The 18148-nt window shown below is 37.4% G+C and overlaps 1 protein-coding gene across 4 annotated transcripts in view; it reads left to right on the top strand.

Annotated features, from left to right (window-relative positions):
• CTNNA3 (catenin alpha 3) overlaps positions 1 to 18148 on the top strand; it is a 470553-nt gene that overhangs the window by 101086 nt on the left and 351319 nt on the right. For all 4 annotated transcript variants that reach the window (XM_054071284.1, XM_054071288.1, XM_054071285.1 and 1 more), the window contains exon 7: positions 4702 to 4905. In XM_054071284.1, coding sequence (XP_053927259.1) covers positions 4702 to 4905 — 204 coding nt within the window. The remainder of the gene's footprint in view (positions 1 to 4701; positions 4906 to 18148) is intronic.

Raw genomic sequence — 18148 nt, forward strand, 5'->3', positions numbered from 1 at the left:
TCTGACTGCTGTAAGAAGCTATTTGTTTCTGGAGTGTTGAACATATTTTTACCTAGGTAACATAAAAGAAAATCGAAGCTGTGCGAGTTAGATAAAGCATAAGTTATAGAGCATTTAAATTCTTAAAATGATTTTATGAATTAGATGGTTGTACTTTTCTTTCTTTACAGAAAGATCTATTGGCTAACGACCTGAAATAACCCTTGCTCTATCTTCTTGTTGCAAATATTGTGCTATGAAATAGATTGATGTAGTAAATAACCAGTAGGAAACAAATCTCATTAAATGTTTATAGTGTCAAAATCACTGAGGTTATCCAACATCATGGTATCTAGATGTTTTGCAATGTCATTCTTTCTTTGGCTGTGTGGAAGTTATTACAGATTTCTAGGTGAGGAAACCAACGGTAAAATTAGAGCGACTAACTCTTAAATCACTAGTTTCTCAAGAAGTCCTCTTAATGGCTCCATATAACTACCATGTCAATCATAAATAAACAGAAAATTGTAACATTTCAAATGTAATTGCATATTAAGATCATTAAGAGCATGTAGATGTGGGTTATCGGATGACTTTCACTGGTCTTACATTTTCTCAATGTAAAGACATTTCTTACAAAATGATGCAGGTATTTCATGCCTGACTGTCAGTGTATTCATCTGATATGTGGTCTAGCAGAACACATAAGAGAGGTCAAAATACTATAAATCAATCCAAAATGTCAGGAAATATAACCAGGTTTCTGGATACAGGTTTCACAAATCAGAAGACCAATGAGGGAGAAAAGTAATGATCTAGTAATTATTTTAAATGCTTGCTTATGTTTAAGAACTTAGGTAGCAAACTGGTGCTTAGCTCTGTAAAAGCAAACGCACAAAACTGCTTGTTGCATATCTAGTGTCTTCTGGTTGGTTGGACATTGGAACATCTTTTCTGCATAGATGTACTGAGCATAAATATTTGATGGAATTGCTCGAATATCTTAATCTGTAGGCAGAATCTTAAGGCATGCTTTCATAGTTATTATTCCCTGGATTTTTTTCTTTATTTAGAGCTGAACTGTAGCAGCTTTTTTTACTGGTGCTGTTTGTCCACCTTTGCACAGACTTCTACATTCTGTCTCCTAAATGAAGATATTGTTACTCCTGTTTCAGCTGAGATTTGAAGGCAGTCATTTTGCTTAGTTAAGTGGTTATTTTGCTGTAGCCTTCAGGTGTGCCTCAGTCTTCCGTGATAAATATAGCTGTTTCTTTCTGTAGTAGCACTTGAATATTCTACTTGACAGGTGTGTTTTACGTTATGATGGACATCGTGTGTATAGCCTAATGTTAGGAGTGCTTACTTGAGATATAGGACCGCAGCGATGAAGTTGCTGCTCCAATGGATAGTGACCAAGCGGCTCATCTCCAGCAGAGGGGAAGTACTGCAGAACACGTTGCTATTAAGGACTGTAATGTCAATGAGGGAGAGCGAGTTTTGAACCTCTAACACACATAAACCTCTCTTCCATGTCAGAAGTGAATGTCCTGATCTCTGGATACTGGCTATCTTGGAATATCTTCCCTTGTTACTCTTTGAAAATCATTGTGGATGAGTCTTTTATGTGTAAGATTAGTTTGAAATTATCTATTGGGTGTAAGTTAATTACATGTTTTTTTTAAAGGTAAGTAGTTAAACATGACTAGTTCTATGCAGGTTTCCAATTCTGCATTAATACACTAGTTATTGAAGTCAAAGCTTTTCCATTTTTAATTTTGCTGTGTTGTTGGACGTAGCCAGGGTAACGAAGACCTAGATTAAATACCTGTTAGGCAGGAAAACACAGTTCCTACTGATGAAAACTGTTGTGTTTCTGCTTTTAAAGTTATTTACTCTTAGAGAAGTGGCAGCTGAAAGGGGTTAATTTCCCCTGCATTTCAGAGTCCTTAATGGCACTTTTTACCACCTATTTACAATCTCCTGTACCACATTTCCCTAATTTCCTGCGATGCATATTGGTTTTGAGACATGCATTAACTTAGCTTGCCTCCCAGTAAACTGGATGCAGTTTTCCTTTGCATTCAGCCGTGATCTTATTCTAAGGAAGCTCAGCAAAGAGAAGAAATGAGGGAAAAAAATGTATGTCCTATACTAGTACTCTTAATGTGTCTCTAAGTTATCTTTGTGAACAAACGGTATGTTACTACCTTCACCATTCCAGAAAAGTGTCTTCAGGTACATTTCCTTCCCTCTGTCGAAATAGCTATTATAGAAAAGGACATGGGAGTCCTAATGTTTTAATAGCGATAGGAAGGCTTCTGAGGACAACATCAGGAGCTGGATTACTGCTCCTGTCAGGCCTGGCTGTAGGCGTTGGCAATTAAGAAGCTGCCTGCAAAAGTAAAATAACTTCGTACACTGTTGCCCAGGAGAGCCATCCTGGCTCCATCAGCTGCCAGGGTATATGGAGATATTTCGGAGTAGGAGAGCAAGCCATCTTCACTCTGTCCAAGCCTTCTTTCTTTTCTTAGGATTTTAGCCTTCATGGCAGGGTCTGCCAGGCTCTGGCAAAATTTTAGCTTTCCCTCTCTCTTTCTTGGAGAAGGCGAAAGTTGGATTTTTTGTAATTACCAAGTAGTTGTTAACTGGCTCCAACTTCTTCTGTGAAATAAAAAAAGGATGAAAGAAGTGGAGTGCCTGTTTCCTTTTCTCTCTCTCTCCTAGTGGGCAGATTATGGTTCCATCCCGATTTGGCTTGTTTCTGAAGTTGCAAGTGAGATTAATGTTTCCATAACCAATATGTTTTTTTTCCATCTTTGAGTTGGGAAATAATTAGGAGATACAAATAGGGTTAATAAATGCCTGTGTTTTTCGTCTTCAAAGTACTTAAGCTCTTTCCCTTGTGCTTGCATATTAACTCCTTTTCAGTATATTGTGTTTATCTGGATAGGTGAACATTGGTTTGAGAAAATCCAATAGCTTGGAAATAAATAGTTAATACTTTAACTTAATCTAAAGTTGTATCTACTGGATGCCCATAAATACCTGACATAGACCCACAAACCATTTTAATGATCCATCCTGTCTCTTGCTGAAACAAGTGAATAAACTTAGTTTTAGACTTTTTATAGTGTCAGAACTGGCAACAGAAAATTGCGTTAGCAGTAGCACTGCCCTGATTTTTTGTGACACTGCAGTGTATCAAAATCCAACACGGAAAATGTGGAAACAGACAGAAATCCACTGGTACCTTTTCTTTGTGGTCACTCTTTGTGGAAATTTGAGGACTGGAGTTCATGTGGTCTTGGTTTCTGGTACAAAGAATAACATAATCCTAGAACTTTAGGCCATATAAGGTCTTACAGAGGTTGAGAAGGTTCATTGTCCAATAATTTTATATATGTTAATAGGTAGTAAGTATGGGGCTAAAGTACTGAGACTGCTTTAATTACTAGAATGATTTTAAATGAGATTGAGAGCTTTAGGGCAATGGAACAGTAGTACAGGTGAAATGTTTAGAGACCTACACTCATCCTGTAAGACTAGAAATACAAACTTCCATTTAAAGGATGCATTTATGCAGAAAGAACCTGCAGTGGTTTCCTTTGGAAGTACTCAGATTATGAAATCTGATTTTTCTCTTTCAAACAAAGCTGAGATTCTGGTCTGAAAGACTAAAATAAAACATAGAGTACGACTGAGTAACAAACTCATACACAGTGTCGTAAATTGTACATAGATGTTACAAGCTCAGTGTGATACCTATCTTCTTTTTAAGGATTTACCAGATAAATGTACAAGATAGGCCCACTGTATGGGAGGGAGGATAAAGAAGATGGAGGACGCTCAAGAAGTATAGACAGACATAGGAAAGAGTTTGGAAGAGAAAAGAGTTTGGAAGGGGAAAGACCTCAGTGTCTATGGACTTTTTCTATGACCTCAGTGACAAAACTTGAAGTGGAAGAATAATACTGGCTGAGAACTTGGGAAGATGGCACACAGTTGCCCGTTTTAAGACATAACTTCTGTATGGCCATGAACCTGACAGTGTAGACCTCAGTCCTTTGCTTATAAAATGAGGTTGATTGCTTTTCTTTATAGAGTAGAATGTTATGAAGATGAGTAGACCAAATAGATACTGCAGTGAGAAGAATGCCAGCGTGTTTAAAAAGGTAGACAAATCGCTGTTTCCAGGAGAAGGAAATGCCTTGTAGAAGAAGAAATGTCAGATACAGGTGTACGAGAGACTAAAGCAGTGGATGAAAATCTTGACTATCATGCATCAAAAGTAGGGAACAGAGGAAGAACATAGAGACAAGATAGTTGTAGTGACAAGATGTCAACATATCCTGCAGGTAGATGTGATCTGGTTGTGTTTGTTCTGTGAGCTGCTTAGCTGTGAGTCAGCTCCAGCTGGAAAGCTCTATTGCCATCTTAGCACTGGGTCCAGGCCAGTAGGATTTGATAACATGGATATTGGCTTAGAACTAGTGAAATCTGAATGGCAGAGAGAACGCGGCTTTGTCTGCAGGTGACTTATCTACATAGCCCTAGCAGGGAAAACAAAATCTGCCACAGTCAAAAGTATTTTGGATACTGTGAGGAGAAAGGGCTGTTTGCAAGTCTAGGAAGCACAATGTCACTGTATTTCATGCGAGTAAAAAATAAAGCAGCAACTTAATTGGGCTAACTTTTCTTACCTGTACTCCTAATGTTTTCCAGAATTTAATTAACCTGGATCCTCTTGTAGTGAATGAAGAGAAAATAAGGCCATCACTAGAGAAACGCCTGGAAACTATTATCAGTGGAGCAGCTTTGCTAGCTGATTCTTCCTGCACGCGTGATTTTCATCGAGAACGCATCATTGCTGAATGCAACGCTATCCATCAAGCTCTCCAAGACCTGCTTTCTGAATACATAAACAATGTAGGTAACCAGAGTGTTTTCAGGTTTTTTTAATGTCTGTCTCAAACCCCATTTTATTTTATATTAGAATTTAATTTATAAGTAGTGTACATTAGAATTTAACCTATATTTCTCACATGCTTCTTAGAAGGTTGAAAGGAACATTTTTCTACATAAATCTAAGCAAAAGCTAAGTACGTGTCTCTAGCATGAGTATGAATCCTATTGTATCATACAGTTTGTGGAAAATACAGTGTCACAGAAACAATGTACACATTTAGGTTGTTTCATGCTTATTGAGAAGTGCCACTACTACAGAAGGGACATAATCCTTCATATGCCAGCAACAAGAGTTACTTTGTCATTAATTTCCTAGACCAGAGTTTTAAAGGTAATCTCTGTTCCTGTAGAATGCAAGAATTTAAATAATAATTTGTTAAAACACAAGTAGTATGTTAGTATCATTTTTAAGTAGCATATTTACACCACTACATTTGACCTGTGTAAGCATCAAATTATGAGTGTAAAAATGTTCAGTAAATCCAGAAATCTGGTTGTCTGGCATGCTTATAGGCCAATTAATCTGTGAGTTTTTGAAAACGAATTTAGTTCGATTGCGTTTTAAAAAATAACTGTACGATTTCAAGAATGGATTTGGCACTTCTTGTGTCTGGCAGTTAAATGATAAAACAGTTTGGATACTATTAATATCGGTACACAGTGTTAATATCATGCTTTTTCTCTGGAAACATTTGTTGTGTACATACTGTTCTTATCTAAAGATACTTCAAGTGATTCATCAGGCACATTGAGAGGGTAATGGTATGATACAGCTATTTGTTTCTTTTTTTGGAAACTGAAATTCCTTTTTACTCTGTAAGTCATACTAGTTAACCCAGCCCAAAGCTGTTCTAATGAGACTATTTTCTTTGTCTTATCCTATTGTTGTTAGGATAATGAAGTGTAGGAACTAAGCTAATCTTTGCATATCAGATGTTCTTTTCATTTCACAGCCATTGTATTTTTTTATATTTTCCTCTTTATTTATTGGAGGGCAGGTCACAGGTCATTTGCATCTTATTTATTTAATTTTCTGTGAATTCAAGTTGCTCTATAACAGATAAAGATGCTTTTGTATTTTTACTCAAAATTTAGCTGCAGTTTCTATTGATTGCAACGTAATTCTCGAACCTCTAAGTAGTGATTTACACCTGTGTCAGATATATGAGATTTCTTTAGTTCTGATTAGTGTGGATTGTTAGTCCGTGACACCTCGTATCGGATGTCTGTGGTAGTGTCTGTTCTAGAGTGGATCAAGTTTACTGTTCAGTGTTTGAGAGTTTAATAGGAGGAAGAATCAATCTTTCACAGTTGGACTCAATGATCTTAAATATCTTTTCCAAGCTAAATGATTCTATGATGCTAACCTGTAGAAGCCATAGCACGTGGGAGGATGCAGATGTGTGTGGCAACACATATTAGTCAAAAAGATCACTGTGGGTTTGTCACAAGTACACTTTATGGGAATTCTATGTCTTGCCGTAGTAAAATTAAGTGATTGTAAGTCAAATGCTCTTAAATTCTTGGACTCCTGAAACAGAATTGTGATTATATTTCCTGTTTCAGAAATAATAATGGTTTAAGGGTTACATAATGCAGACCAAGGGGAAAAGAATACATAACGCACTCCACTGACTGAAGAAAGTCAGGAAGCGCCTATTTAAATATGGTAAAAAGGAGAAGCGTCATATAATCTGCTGTGGAACACAGTGCCTGTGTTAGGCAGTGAAGAACAATGTATAAGGTGACAAAGACGAGGAGTGAAGCAGAAATGAAGAAATACAAAGGATTTAAAGGGATGAGGGATTACACTAGTGTTAAATGACAGGGGTAGATTTAAAGTTTTTGGTTTCTCTTGATCTGCTTATACAAATAATATTGATCTCAATAGGAAAACCCTCACCAAGAATAGTTTATGGCTATTATTGAGACTGGATTAAATATTTTTTCTAGAAGATTATCAGGTGTCAGCTACTTTATTTCACATCTGTAAGTCACTGGAAAATAAATGATAGATCCAGGGGACGGTGCTGATTTATCACTGTCTTCTGGGCTCTTCTATTAATAATTTCAAAGCTAGGACTGTGAATTGAATGAGCCATAAAAATTATGCCAGCCATTTGTTAACATAGCACAATTTAAGGAATAGGTTGTGATTCTCTTTCTCTCCTTTGGAATACTGTTGTAGTCCATAAGCAATTGCACTGTCTACCTAATACTTCATGTGAGTTTGTGTATGTTATTTGTGCCCTATGCCCAGAGTAAGGCACAGAGACTCTGTACCACAGTTAGTACGTGAGTAGGACACAGTAGCCACAAAGGACATTCTTTGGCTCCTGTCTTTGTCCTGATCACATATGGTTCACAAAACATAGCCTACTCACTGTTATTTCAGTTCTTTTCAATCGCTGTCATGAGTTGCAGCAGTCAGCTGCTTGGAAGATGTTTTTTCTGGATGCATTTGTCATTTCTTGCTAGTTTATCGGTTTGATTAGGTTTCTTAAGTCTTCTTCCTACCTGAGTGTTACTAGTGGGAGCTGCATTGTTTCAAAGACGCCACACGCAGTAAGTGCCACCCTTGCAAATCCTTCTCCAGCAGCTGCTTTGCCAAGAAGCCGTATGAGCCGCACTGACACTGGTAACGTCCAGTGTCTCTCGGAAGACCATGGGTCTGGTGCTGATAGTAGATGTGGTAAGTGTTTAGCTTTAACAGGATCATTACCAAGGACCAGAGTGCCTAAATTCTGTGTAAGTTCTGCGTGGTTTGGTTATTTTTTTTTGCTTTTTCTTTTAAACTAGCCCTCAGTGCCTAAACAAATGTACACAGACTTGTGATTTAGCCCTATCTATTTGTAATAGTGTAAGGAATATGTGTTTTGTGGTTCCTAAATTTGTTTTGTTTTTTTTCTCAGTTATTCAAAGTCTCCAATAAGCCTTAAGGACATCAAGTGAAATCATGGGCCTATTGGTATCAGTGATATAATGTAGAGTTTTTACTGCAAGCTGAGAGAAACATCTTTTCAGCAGATACTGCCTTTTATGTAAGTGGCTGTTTTTCACAGAGGTTATAGCACAGTGAGCTGATGCAATGGAAAGTTAAGCAAAATGTTCTCTGCGCTAATAAAGACACACTCTGTCTCCAAGATGCTTTCAGTTTTCTGTTCACAAAGTAATTCAGACATATAGTAAATTGCAAATATATTTATAGTTCTTTTGAAAGGCAGAAATTTTTCTTCTGGTGTCTCGGATTTTTTTGTGTACTATTATTATCCTCTCTGAATTTTACTCATAGACATATATTGTTGAGGGATGTATTTGCATTTCAGGACATCAAATAACAAGAATTACTACTGTAAATTTGGATAGCTTATCAATGGCAGAATCGTGCTGTGATGTGTGGGTGATGTATCCACAGGAGGAATCATTTTGTTCTAGTAATAAGCACTTGCATTTTCCTAATGATGAGCTCTTGTCTCTGCTCATCCTTTAAAATGAAAAGTTATTGAATACATTGGAGTGCAGCAAAACTAACTCCATGTGTCTTGAGTTCTCTGCTTTTACTCCCAGTCACAATAGGGATATGCACTTATGCACTATATGATCAAAAGGGATAATAGAGTTGTGATTGAGTGTGGGTTAAAGTGGCTGTTGTGAGCAGCAATTAGGATGATTGCAGGCACTGCTTTCTCTGCCTTCATTAAATAGGGAGGGTATGTCTGAGTAATTATCCTGCACCCACCAGTGGGTTTGAATAAGATCATTGTCTTGATTGCCCAGACGAGGCTGAAAAAGGGTTGGTAAAGAAAGGTCAGATATAGTGATGGTATGAGAGCTGCTTTCTCGAATTAAATTTCCTTCGTTTTGTAATGTTGTTTCATGATATTTGAGCTTTATTAGCTTCTCAGCTTATTCTGGGTATTGGTTGAATACAGGCACAGTTATGCATGAAGGGCCAATATACTTTATGCCTTTTCTAGAAGGCTGTGATTTCATTCTTTCTTGTTGTGTCTTTCAAAAAAATCTCTTCCTTAATGGGGGTTTTATGTTAAAATTACTTAAGATTGTGTCAGTAAAACACAATGTAAACAATGTCAGTAAAATAGTTTGTATTTTCAATGTAATATTAAATTTTTTTACATGTTTTCAAGACTTGTATCTTTAAAAACAGTTCAAAATGAAAATGTGAAACACTGAAATCTGGAAGTGTATTTATAGAAACGCTATTCTTTTGTAATACATTGGTCAACTTCATACAGACTTGAAAAACGTGTGTCCATGCCACAGAATAATTTTTTTTGTTAAAAATGTGTCACGGAATATTTCACAAACAATTCACAGAAATGTGACTGTGCAAACTAGCAGCACCTTAGTAATTTAATCCACAGTTGTGGAGGTCTCTGTGCTTCTTGTGCCACAGGTAGTGGTGGCTGCTGTCACTTGCTATACCACAGCTTTACGAGGTGTGTGGCACAGCTGTTCTGAGTGTGTCGTGGAGCAGAGCCAAGCCATCCCTTTTCACACTAGTGTTGGTTTCAGTCTCTTAATGAGACATTTAAGGAAATGGAAGAAGACTAATGATACATTTTATATTGAGAGCAGATCAGGAAGTGGACTGAAGTTGATCATGTTGTACATATTTGTATTGCATATCTACGGTACTGATGATTAATCCATGTAGGCTAAGGGCAGGCCAAGCTGAGGCTGCCTATAAATCTCATCTGCTTTGTGGCAGAAAGCATTGGGCCACTCCGGGAGTGATGCTGCAAGGGAGATGAAGTAGTTGGTGACAGAGAGTGAAGCACCTGTATTGTATATAAGGCATACTCGGATCTCAGTTGGACTGTTGCTGCTGGAGCTTTATCTCCTTGGGTTCCCTGAAGGTTCTCTGAAGCCTGTTGATTCACCATAGGTTTATGTCCACAACTCTGGGATATGAGACACATTTGGATTTGAGGCATGTTTGGATCTGAGTGCATGAGCTGAAATGCTGTGAGGATAAGACTAAGGGCTGAGATCTCTGAAAGTACAGGGACACTTGGGACGGGGATTCAGCTGGACTGTGCTGAGCCCTCTAAGGAACAGGTATGCAGTACAGAGCCCTCTAGCCGTGGGGAAGGTCCAGCTGTGGGAAAGATGATACAGTGGATGGCTGGGACTTGTGCAGTTACGTCTGTCTAGATTGCAAATGGTAATTGTTGTTCACTTACTGGAACCTGAGCATTGGATATTCAAACCCAGAGAACGGATGAAGCACCAGGACTCTATTTATTGATGGCATGGCTCTGAGCCTTACTTTTATCTCAACTCATAAATTTGAGTGCTGTGGAGCATGACTGCCTTGCTTTGCCACTGTATTGAGTGCTCTTCAGTGATGGCTTAAAGTCTGATCCACTGCCTCTATGTAGAGACTGCCTGTGATTGGTAATGTTTTCTGTAGTATTTTATTGCTGTTCTTACTCTTTGAGTGGAAGGACAGATACCTCAAGCATACAGATACCTCTGAGTTCATCAGGAAACCCTACAGTATTGTGAAGACTTCTAACGCTTCCCTGGATGGAGGGAAGACAAGACACTTTGGTTTATCATCACAATGGTGCAACGTATCTTGCATTTAAACTACTTAATCTTGCTCCCAGCAGTGGATTTTTCATTTCAGTGCTCAGGGGGAACATTTTTGGTAGTTCTGGAAATTGCAAGAATTCTTCCAGAAGAGTTACTTCAGATTGAAGAAAAAAAATTTTGTTCAGCTTACAAAGGGAATGTTTCATATTTTTAATTTAAAGAATTGCCTGGTTGGTTGTCTTTACTAGATATTTGCATATAACTTTGGGCTTTTGCCTTAATTATTTGTGTGCTATAGCTGAGAACAGTGGATTACTGATGGTTAATAATAGGTATATGAAGACTATTGCTCCATAAATAAGAAATCAGAGCACAAAATTTTATCCCTTACCAGAGAAAGTTCACATTGCATGAATCAAATAACCAAACTTGTGAGAAAGCTCCAGACGCTTTTCATATCTGCTACAAATCTTTATGGTAAAGTTTATGTTCTCCATTTATTGAAAGTTTACCTAACCTGTTCCTCTGAAATGGGATTCAGGGAACACAGGCTATTTTAGAAAAGTTTGTTTGTTACTTTTTAAGTTTCATTCATTTGGTGCTAATTCATATTTATGTTTTGAAGTGGGGGTATAGTGAGCAGTCTAATATGAATATTTTTTTAAATAGAATTCTGAAAATATATTTGGAATGTGTAATTTCTCTCATGAATACATTTTTCATGACTTAAAAATCTTAAACCTTGCTATCTCGGTGCCTACCCAACTACTTTTTGCTCCTCTATAGAAAACTGCTATGGTGATGTGTGTTAAAATTTTGTCATAGGGGATCTTCTTGCAGGTATGAAAAGTGTTACGATCAGTCCACAGATTGTATATTGATACATGTCTAAATATGTGTATTTTACCATTTTATGTTGTTTGTCCTTTCTTGTTGTTGTTGGTAGTGAAACTGCTGGGGGGACATTATTAATTCTAAGGCATCTTCCTTGTTTTACTGAGCTCCAAAGTATGTTTTGATTGTAGCTTCCGATGAAATTGCTCGTCTCACTACATTTTGCACGTTGTGATATTGCAAGTCTGTAAAATTGATAATTCAGCTCATTAATTGAAGAATCTAGGAGCTATGACTGAAGAACTGCATTATCATATACAGCTTTGTATCTTTACTTAGGTTGATATCTCTAACTTTCTCCATATAATGAAAAGTATTCCAAACAGTCATATATGACACAGCTGCAGATAATATACTTTAGTATTGGATGCTCAAAATTATTGCCAATGCTGTCTAGGGAGCTAAGAATAGGAGATCTGACTTGTCCTCCTTGGGTGTTTATGCTTATTTTTGCTAAGATGCATCTTGAGGAGTTCTGTGTAATTGCTTTCTGGTTGGAGAACTGAGCCCAAACCGAGCAGACTAGAATAAACACGGAGTTCAAAGAAGTTCCTTGTTCAAGTCTTCAAGAACAGAAAAGCTGTTGGTTCTTTATGCAAGTGGTTGAACTAACCGGCTTCCTGTAATCCTTATTTCTGTATTTCTGTATAGGGACATGAACAAACAGACCTTGTATTCATGTCTTTGTAAAAAGAATGGATTCAAATGATCTTGCTTGACTGTCCTCTTCATATTCAAACATTTAAAAAAACTGCTGCTGCAGAGAAGTTTGAAAGTCAAGTACAGCAAAATGTAAACTATAAAAATTTCAGCGCATGATGTGTGGGTGGAAAGTGTCACTGAGATTTCTCTTATTCAGGATTTTTTAAAAGACTTTATTGAGTATTATGTTTTCAAAGAAAAGATTTATTCCAGTAAAATTGCTATATCCATATGGCATATTATGCTGGCATTTATGCAGGAAAACGTAGTTTTCAGAATTCTGTTGTTGACATTGGCCGAATACTTAGTTCAGTTGACTTTGAACACTCTTACATTGGATTTTCTTACATTTTATGTGCAGACTGTGTAACTGAAAATTGTTTTCCTAAATAATAACTTTTGACAAACACTTAGTTTTATAGGGAAATTAGATATGAACTGTTCAGCAAGAAGATTTTTAGTGTGCTGAAAAGACAAAAATAATCCAATGAATTCCCTGAATAGATTTACAGCTGAAAAATAAGCCGCAGTTAAATTTACCTGATTATGGATAGTCTTGCAGAATTTGCAATAAACTGGGACCTATGCACGTGAGCTACAGAAAGATAATGAAAGTTATTCTATTCTTAAGCACTGTTTTTCATTTAATGTTTCTGAGCCAAGCTATTTCAGGATTAATCGGATCTTAACTTTAGGCTTGCATTGGAGTAATGTAGCGTGATGAGCGACTCATGGCTCAGTAGAGGATGATTCAGTACAGTAGTTAGTAATTTATATTTGGTATACCTGACAGGACTGAAAATATATTGGGTTGCTGAAGACTAATTTTTTTCCAGGGAACCTTCAATAAAGTAGGATTTTCTCTCTCCAAGATGAAATAAATCCTTGATTATGGTAATCAACAAGCATTACAAATGAATATAAAATGTTAACTCAACATCTCCCTAGCTGTTTAATTTACAAGAATTTATTTAGGTTTTTTTTATGGTTTATGGAAAATGGTTGTCATTACATGAGGTTTTCTTGACCAGTTTCCTATTTTCTGGAGGAGACTGATCATTTTTTCTGAATGTTAGCATGCTATTTCTAGGAACACTGCTGAAGGCTGATGTTTCAGAATGCTTTTACCTTGTTTTTTTATCCTCTATATAGGACAGTTGATTTTTATTGTCCAAATATATTTCTAAATGGTTTTATTTTTCAGACTAAAATCTATATACTTCTAGTTTATGTAAAAATTATTATTAAAAAGATCAGTGATTGATAGATTAGGGAACTCTTAATAGAATATTGATAGTTCAACAGACGGAGACCAAATCCAACTTTTTAATGAAAGAATTATTTTTTTTAAAAAAATCCAAAATGCCTTGAATTCTTCTCTTAAAAAAAAATTAATTGCCAAATATGTAACCTACACTACCCCAAATATTTCTCTGCAATCTTTAAACATGTGTTCAGAGTGTTAGCATGCTAGGTGTTGTTTAACTTGACTTTAGTCAGACTTCTGAAACTGTATCCTGTAACACAAATTGATGTGGACTAGATAAGTCAATAGTGAGATGGGCTGAAAACTGGCTAAAATGCTGTCCACAAAGGGTTGGGATCAGCATTAGAGTGCCCAGCTGAAGGTCTATAGCTAGTGGTATACCCCTGGCATAAATACTAGGTCCAGTACTGTTTAGCCTACTAATGCCCTGGATGATGGGAGACTGCATTGTCAGCAAGCCTGCAGATAATACAGAACTGGGAGGAATGGGTGATGCACCAGCTGGTTGTGCTGCCCTTTAGTGGGACCTCAACAGTCAGGAGAAAAGGACTGACAAGGAGCATCATGAAGTTCGACAGAGGGAAAAGCCCAAGTGAGTTTGCCATGAGCCAACAATGTGCAAAGGCCAACAGCCTCCTTGAGCTCCATTGGGAGGAGCATAGACAGAAGATCAAGAGGGTTCTCCTTCTCCTTTACTGAGCTCTGGTGAGACATCTGGAGTGCCATGGCCAGTGCTGGGCTCTCCAGGACAAAGGAGACATGGCTATACTAGATAGAGTCCAGTGGAGGGCTGTGAAGCTGGCTAAAAGATTTGGGTCATCGACCATAGAAGGGAGAGCTGGGATTGTTCAGCCCGGAGAAGGGAATGCTCCAGGGGGATCTTATCAGTGTGTACAAATATCTGGTGTGAGGGAGTAAAGAACACAAAGCTAGACACAACTGAGGGGTTCCTCATGACAGGACAAGAGGCAATGGGCACAAACTGAAATACAGGAAACTTCATTTAAACAAGAAGAAGCTTTTTTTTTCTGTGAGGGTCGTTGGACAGTGGAACAGCTTTCCCAAAAAGACTGTGGAGTTCCCCTCCAAAGCCCAAACAGACAAGGCTGGCTGTGCTTTGCACTGGATGATCTCCAGATGTCTGCTGATTTCAGTATACGAAGCCTGTGATTCTAAACATTTGAATGAATTCCAAAGTCTGTGCAACTTTCTGGATGTCCCTGCGAGCTTCTTTAATAAAAAATAAATCCCGTTATTTCCTATTAGAAGATAAAACTACTGGTAATGAGGGCAGGACAAAAAAGGACATAGAATGAAGTAATAAAAAGAAAGTTTCTTTAATTTGAATATTCTCTGGCGATCTTGAGGTGGTGAAAAGAAGAGTTAAGTTCTGTGCTCGTTAATCCTCTATGTAAAACAAAGGCTAGAATGACACCTTGAATTCCTTGTAGGAATCATTTGGGAAATGGTTGATTAAAGCTCTTCCTATGAATGTCATCAGCCAGAGTGTTGAGGTCTACAACGTGGCTAAAAACAAATGTTTTTTTTTTTCTTGTAGTGACTCAGATTTAAGATACTTGTATGCCAGCAACCTATGAAATGCGGCAGTTCTTCATTTATAGACTTCTCTTGGATAGAAATGGAGATACTTGCATAGTACTCACCTGAGTTTTCAACTTAGTTTCTTGCCTGATTTGGCAAGGTTGGATAAGGCTTTAAGCAAGCTGATCTAGTGGAAGGTGTCCCTGCCCATGGTGGGGGAATTGGAACTGGATGATCATTAGAGAGATTAGGGACCTGATATAAATCCAAATGCACCATAATAAACGGTGGTTTTTCCCCACTTCCTTTTTATTTTAACTTTCATTTCACTGAATTAATTTTTTTTCCTGTCTGCTGTGCTAATCTTCTTGATTTTAATTAATTAAAAATAAAAAGGAAGAATATTCTGTTGTATCATTGCATTTGTGACCAAGGTGTGTGATCAGAAGTCCGGCAAAGTAAACAATCAAACCAACCCCCACCATCATGTTAATTAAAAAAAAAAGCTCCTTTCAAGATCAGCTTTTCTCGAGAAGTGCTTCTCACTGTTGTTTGCTAAGCTTGTGTTGCCAATTGGCACATTTTCTTCCTCTTTCAGTGTGTGAAGAAAATAAATGTCTCAAATCGGACAGCTGCAATGCTTGGTAGAATACATTAAATAAAGTAAATGAATCTAATTACTCTATTTACTGGAAAATCTTTGCTACCTTAGGTTATTCTAATTATTTTTAACCATTATTCCTTTATTGGTAGCAAAAATTAAAGAAAATTTATATGAAGATGGAAAGAAGGGATAAGCCAGCTACTTAACTAGGGGCTTTACTCAGGAATAATCTAGCATTATCTTTTCTATCATGAAGTGATATTTCTAATTTTTTCAAAACATTAATATTGTATGGGAGGAATTATCAGTCTGTAAAAGGAGATAACTGGTAAAGGAATCCCTCCTTCCATTTTGTTACTGAATATATTTAGCTCTTTCCAGGAGAAAGGAAAAATAATCAATTTCCACATAAATAGGAGAAAATAAGAAATATAATAATTATATACACTCTGGAAGCAGTTAATTGAAACCAGAACTAGAGGTCAAGGTCAATATCTTCTCTGGAAACTTGATTAGTACTTTTTTTACTAACCGTGCACATGAACAAATGGACAATGTATACACTGAGAGAACATATACACACAGGCGGGAACCATTTTGATTTGGTAATGATGTTTCCAATCTCCTGTTTGGAGTAAGAAGGAAGAGAAATAGATGCAAATTTTGCAAAGTTCCAGTAGAAAGTGTGAACTAAATAAAACCAGACAATGACTAGGTAAAGGAATCATGAAATGCTATGTGACAGCTTGTAGACCTTTCTAAGGGTGCAAGTTCATAATGATATTTTTTATACTTTCTACAATTGGCAAGGAAATGAAGGTTTTTATTTCTTGACTTTGAAGTTATTGCAAAACATTTTGCTTCTAATATGAATGAAAGGGGCCTAATAATCTTCTGCATTCTGCCAGCCACCTCCTTTGTTCAACTGTACTCATATTAAAGCAAAGTTTTGAAATGAAATACACTGGGATGTCTTAGGTGATGCTGACTGATATTGCCAAAATTATTATCAGTTTTATACCTGTCCACTACTGAACAGCTGTGCACCAACTGACCAGATTGTTGAGATGAGAGATGATTATTCTAGATCCCAACAGGAAAACAGAAGGCTTTTGTATATGAGCGAGTATGCAATATCTGAATAAGCCCCAGGTAAGGCCGACAGGTTCTTAGGCTGTTTGGCTCTTTAGTTATTGTAATTTTTGTAGAGCAATTCTACTCAGGGACTGGTACCTGCAAGTTCTTCCCAGAGGAGTCTGGGAGCAGTGGATCTGAATTTTTCAGATTTGGTTCCAAGCCCATCTTGCAGAGCTGGCAGGGCATGTCTGTGTTTTGTCAGAAGATCTGTTGTGCTTGCTATGTGTCCACAGAATATTCTGCTTTTATTAAACTGGCAAAATTCAATAGAAGAAAGATTCCTCTGAAGGTTTTCCAGTCAGCCGCATTCTTGATTTCTGATGTTGTGCTTTGATTCTTGCTCTTTGTCTTCTAGTCAGTCTGTAGCATTGTCAATGCGATTTGAAATGTTTTAATAGAATTGTCAGCAAGCAGTAAGCCCTCTGACTACTTAATTTTGTCTCTGTAGCTTTCATTAATATTAACGAAATAGTTGAAACTATTAGTTAACATAAAATGTTAGAGGATTGTATTTTGTCAGGGACATCTGAGGATTTTTCCTGCTCAAAAAAGGGCTCACTACAAAGTTGGATCAAGTTGCTCAGGGCCATGTTCAGTCAGGTGAAATTTCTAAGGGTACAAATTCCACTCACTCTCTGGGTTCTATTCCAGTGTTTTTAATACTCATTGTGAAGTAGTTTTTTCCCCTCTAGCTCACTAGAGTTTTCCTTTCCTCTTGCTTTGATGTAAATGCTCAGTTGAGCTGGAAAAGGTGGCCCCTTCGTATACTTACCATGGATGTGCTGTCAGCCACTCAGATATGTCCCCTTCCTTGTGCCAGCTCTGATACTTAGGTTACCTTGCCTGTCAGCCAGGTCAGCTTGTCAAGCCAAGTATTCACTTGTTCTTGTTGGATTGATTTTCCTTTATCTTTACTGAGCTGAGTCAAACTCGGAGAAGGGCACACAAGCTTTATATACAGGGAAACAGGAGTGAGTAACTGAGAGTGCAGAAGTAGGCTAGCTGAGCAGAACTGTCCTTTTTTCTCATCCGTTGACTCAGTCCACCCTGGTAAATCAGAAAGACCCTTGCACTTTTTGTCTTCTCCGACTCATCATCATTTCCTGGCAACGTTTGTGTCATGGATTCATTCTTGGTACATGCCTTAAGCCTCAGATTGCACCTACAGAGAGGTTCTCATTAGAGAGAGGTTCTCATTCTTCCTAGCACCTGTTCTTGCAGCAAATTCCTCCTTAGAAACCTTAGATGAGTTTTTTCTTCCTGGTTTTCTTCTATTTTTCACTTCCATAGAAAAATAATGCTTATTTTAATGCAGAAATGTGAGCCTGCTTCACTTCCTTGGATACACCAAAACCTTTTTGTAGATTTTCATCTTTTCCTCTCAGAAACAGCAGAGACCTCCTGCCTCCTTTCACCTGTTTTTGTTCCTCATTGGTTGATTTCAGTATGAAATGTGTTTTACGCTAGTCTATGTGTTCCTGTGGATTATAATAGGC

Source organism: Cuculus canorus, chromosome 7 (assembly GCF_017976375.1).
Source record: "Cuculus canorus isolate bCucCan1 chromosome 7, bCucCan1.pri, whole genome shotgun sequence".
Lineage (NCBI taxonomy): Eukaryota > Metazoa > Chordata > Aves > Cuculiformes > Cuculidae > Cuculus > Cuculus canorus.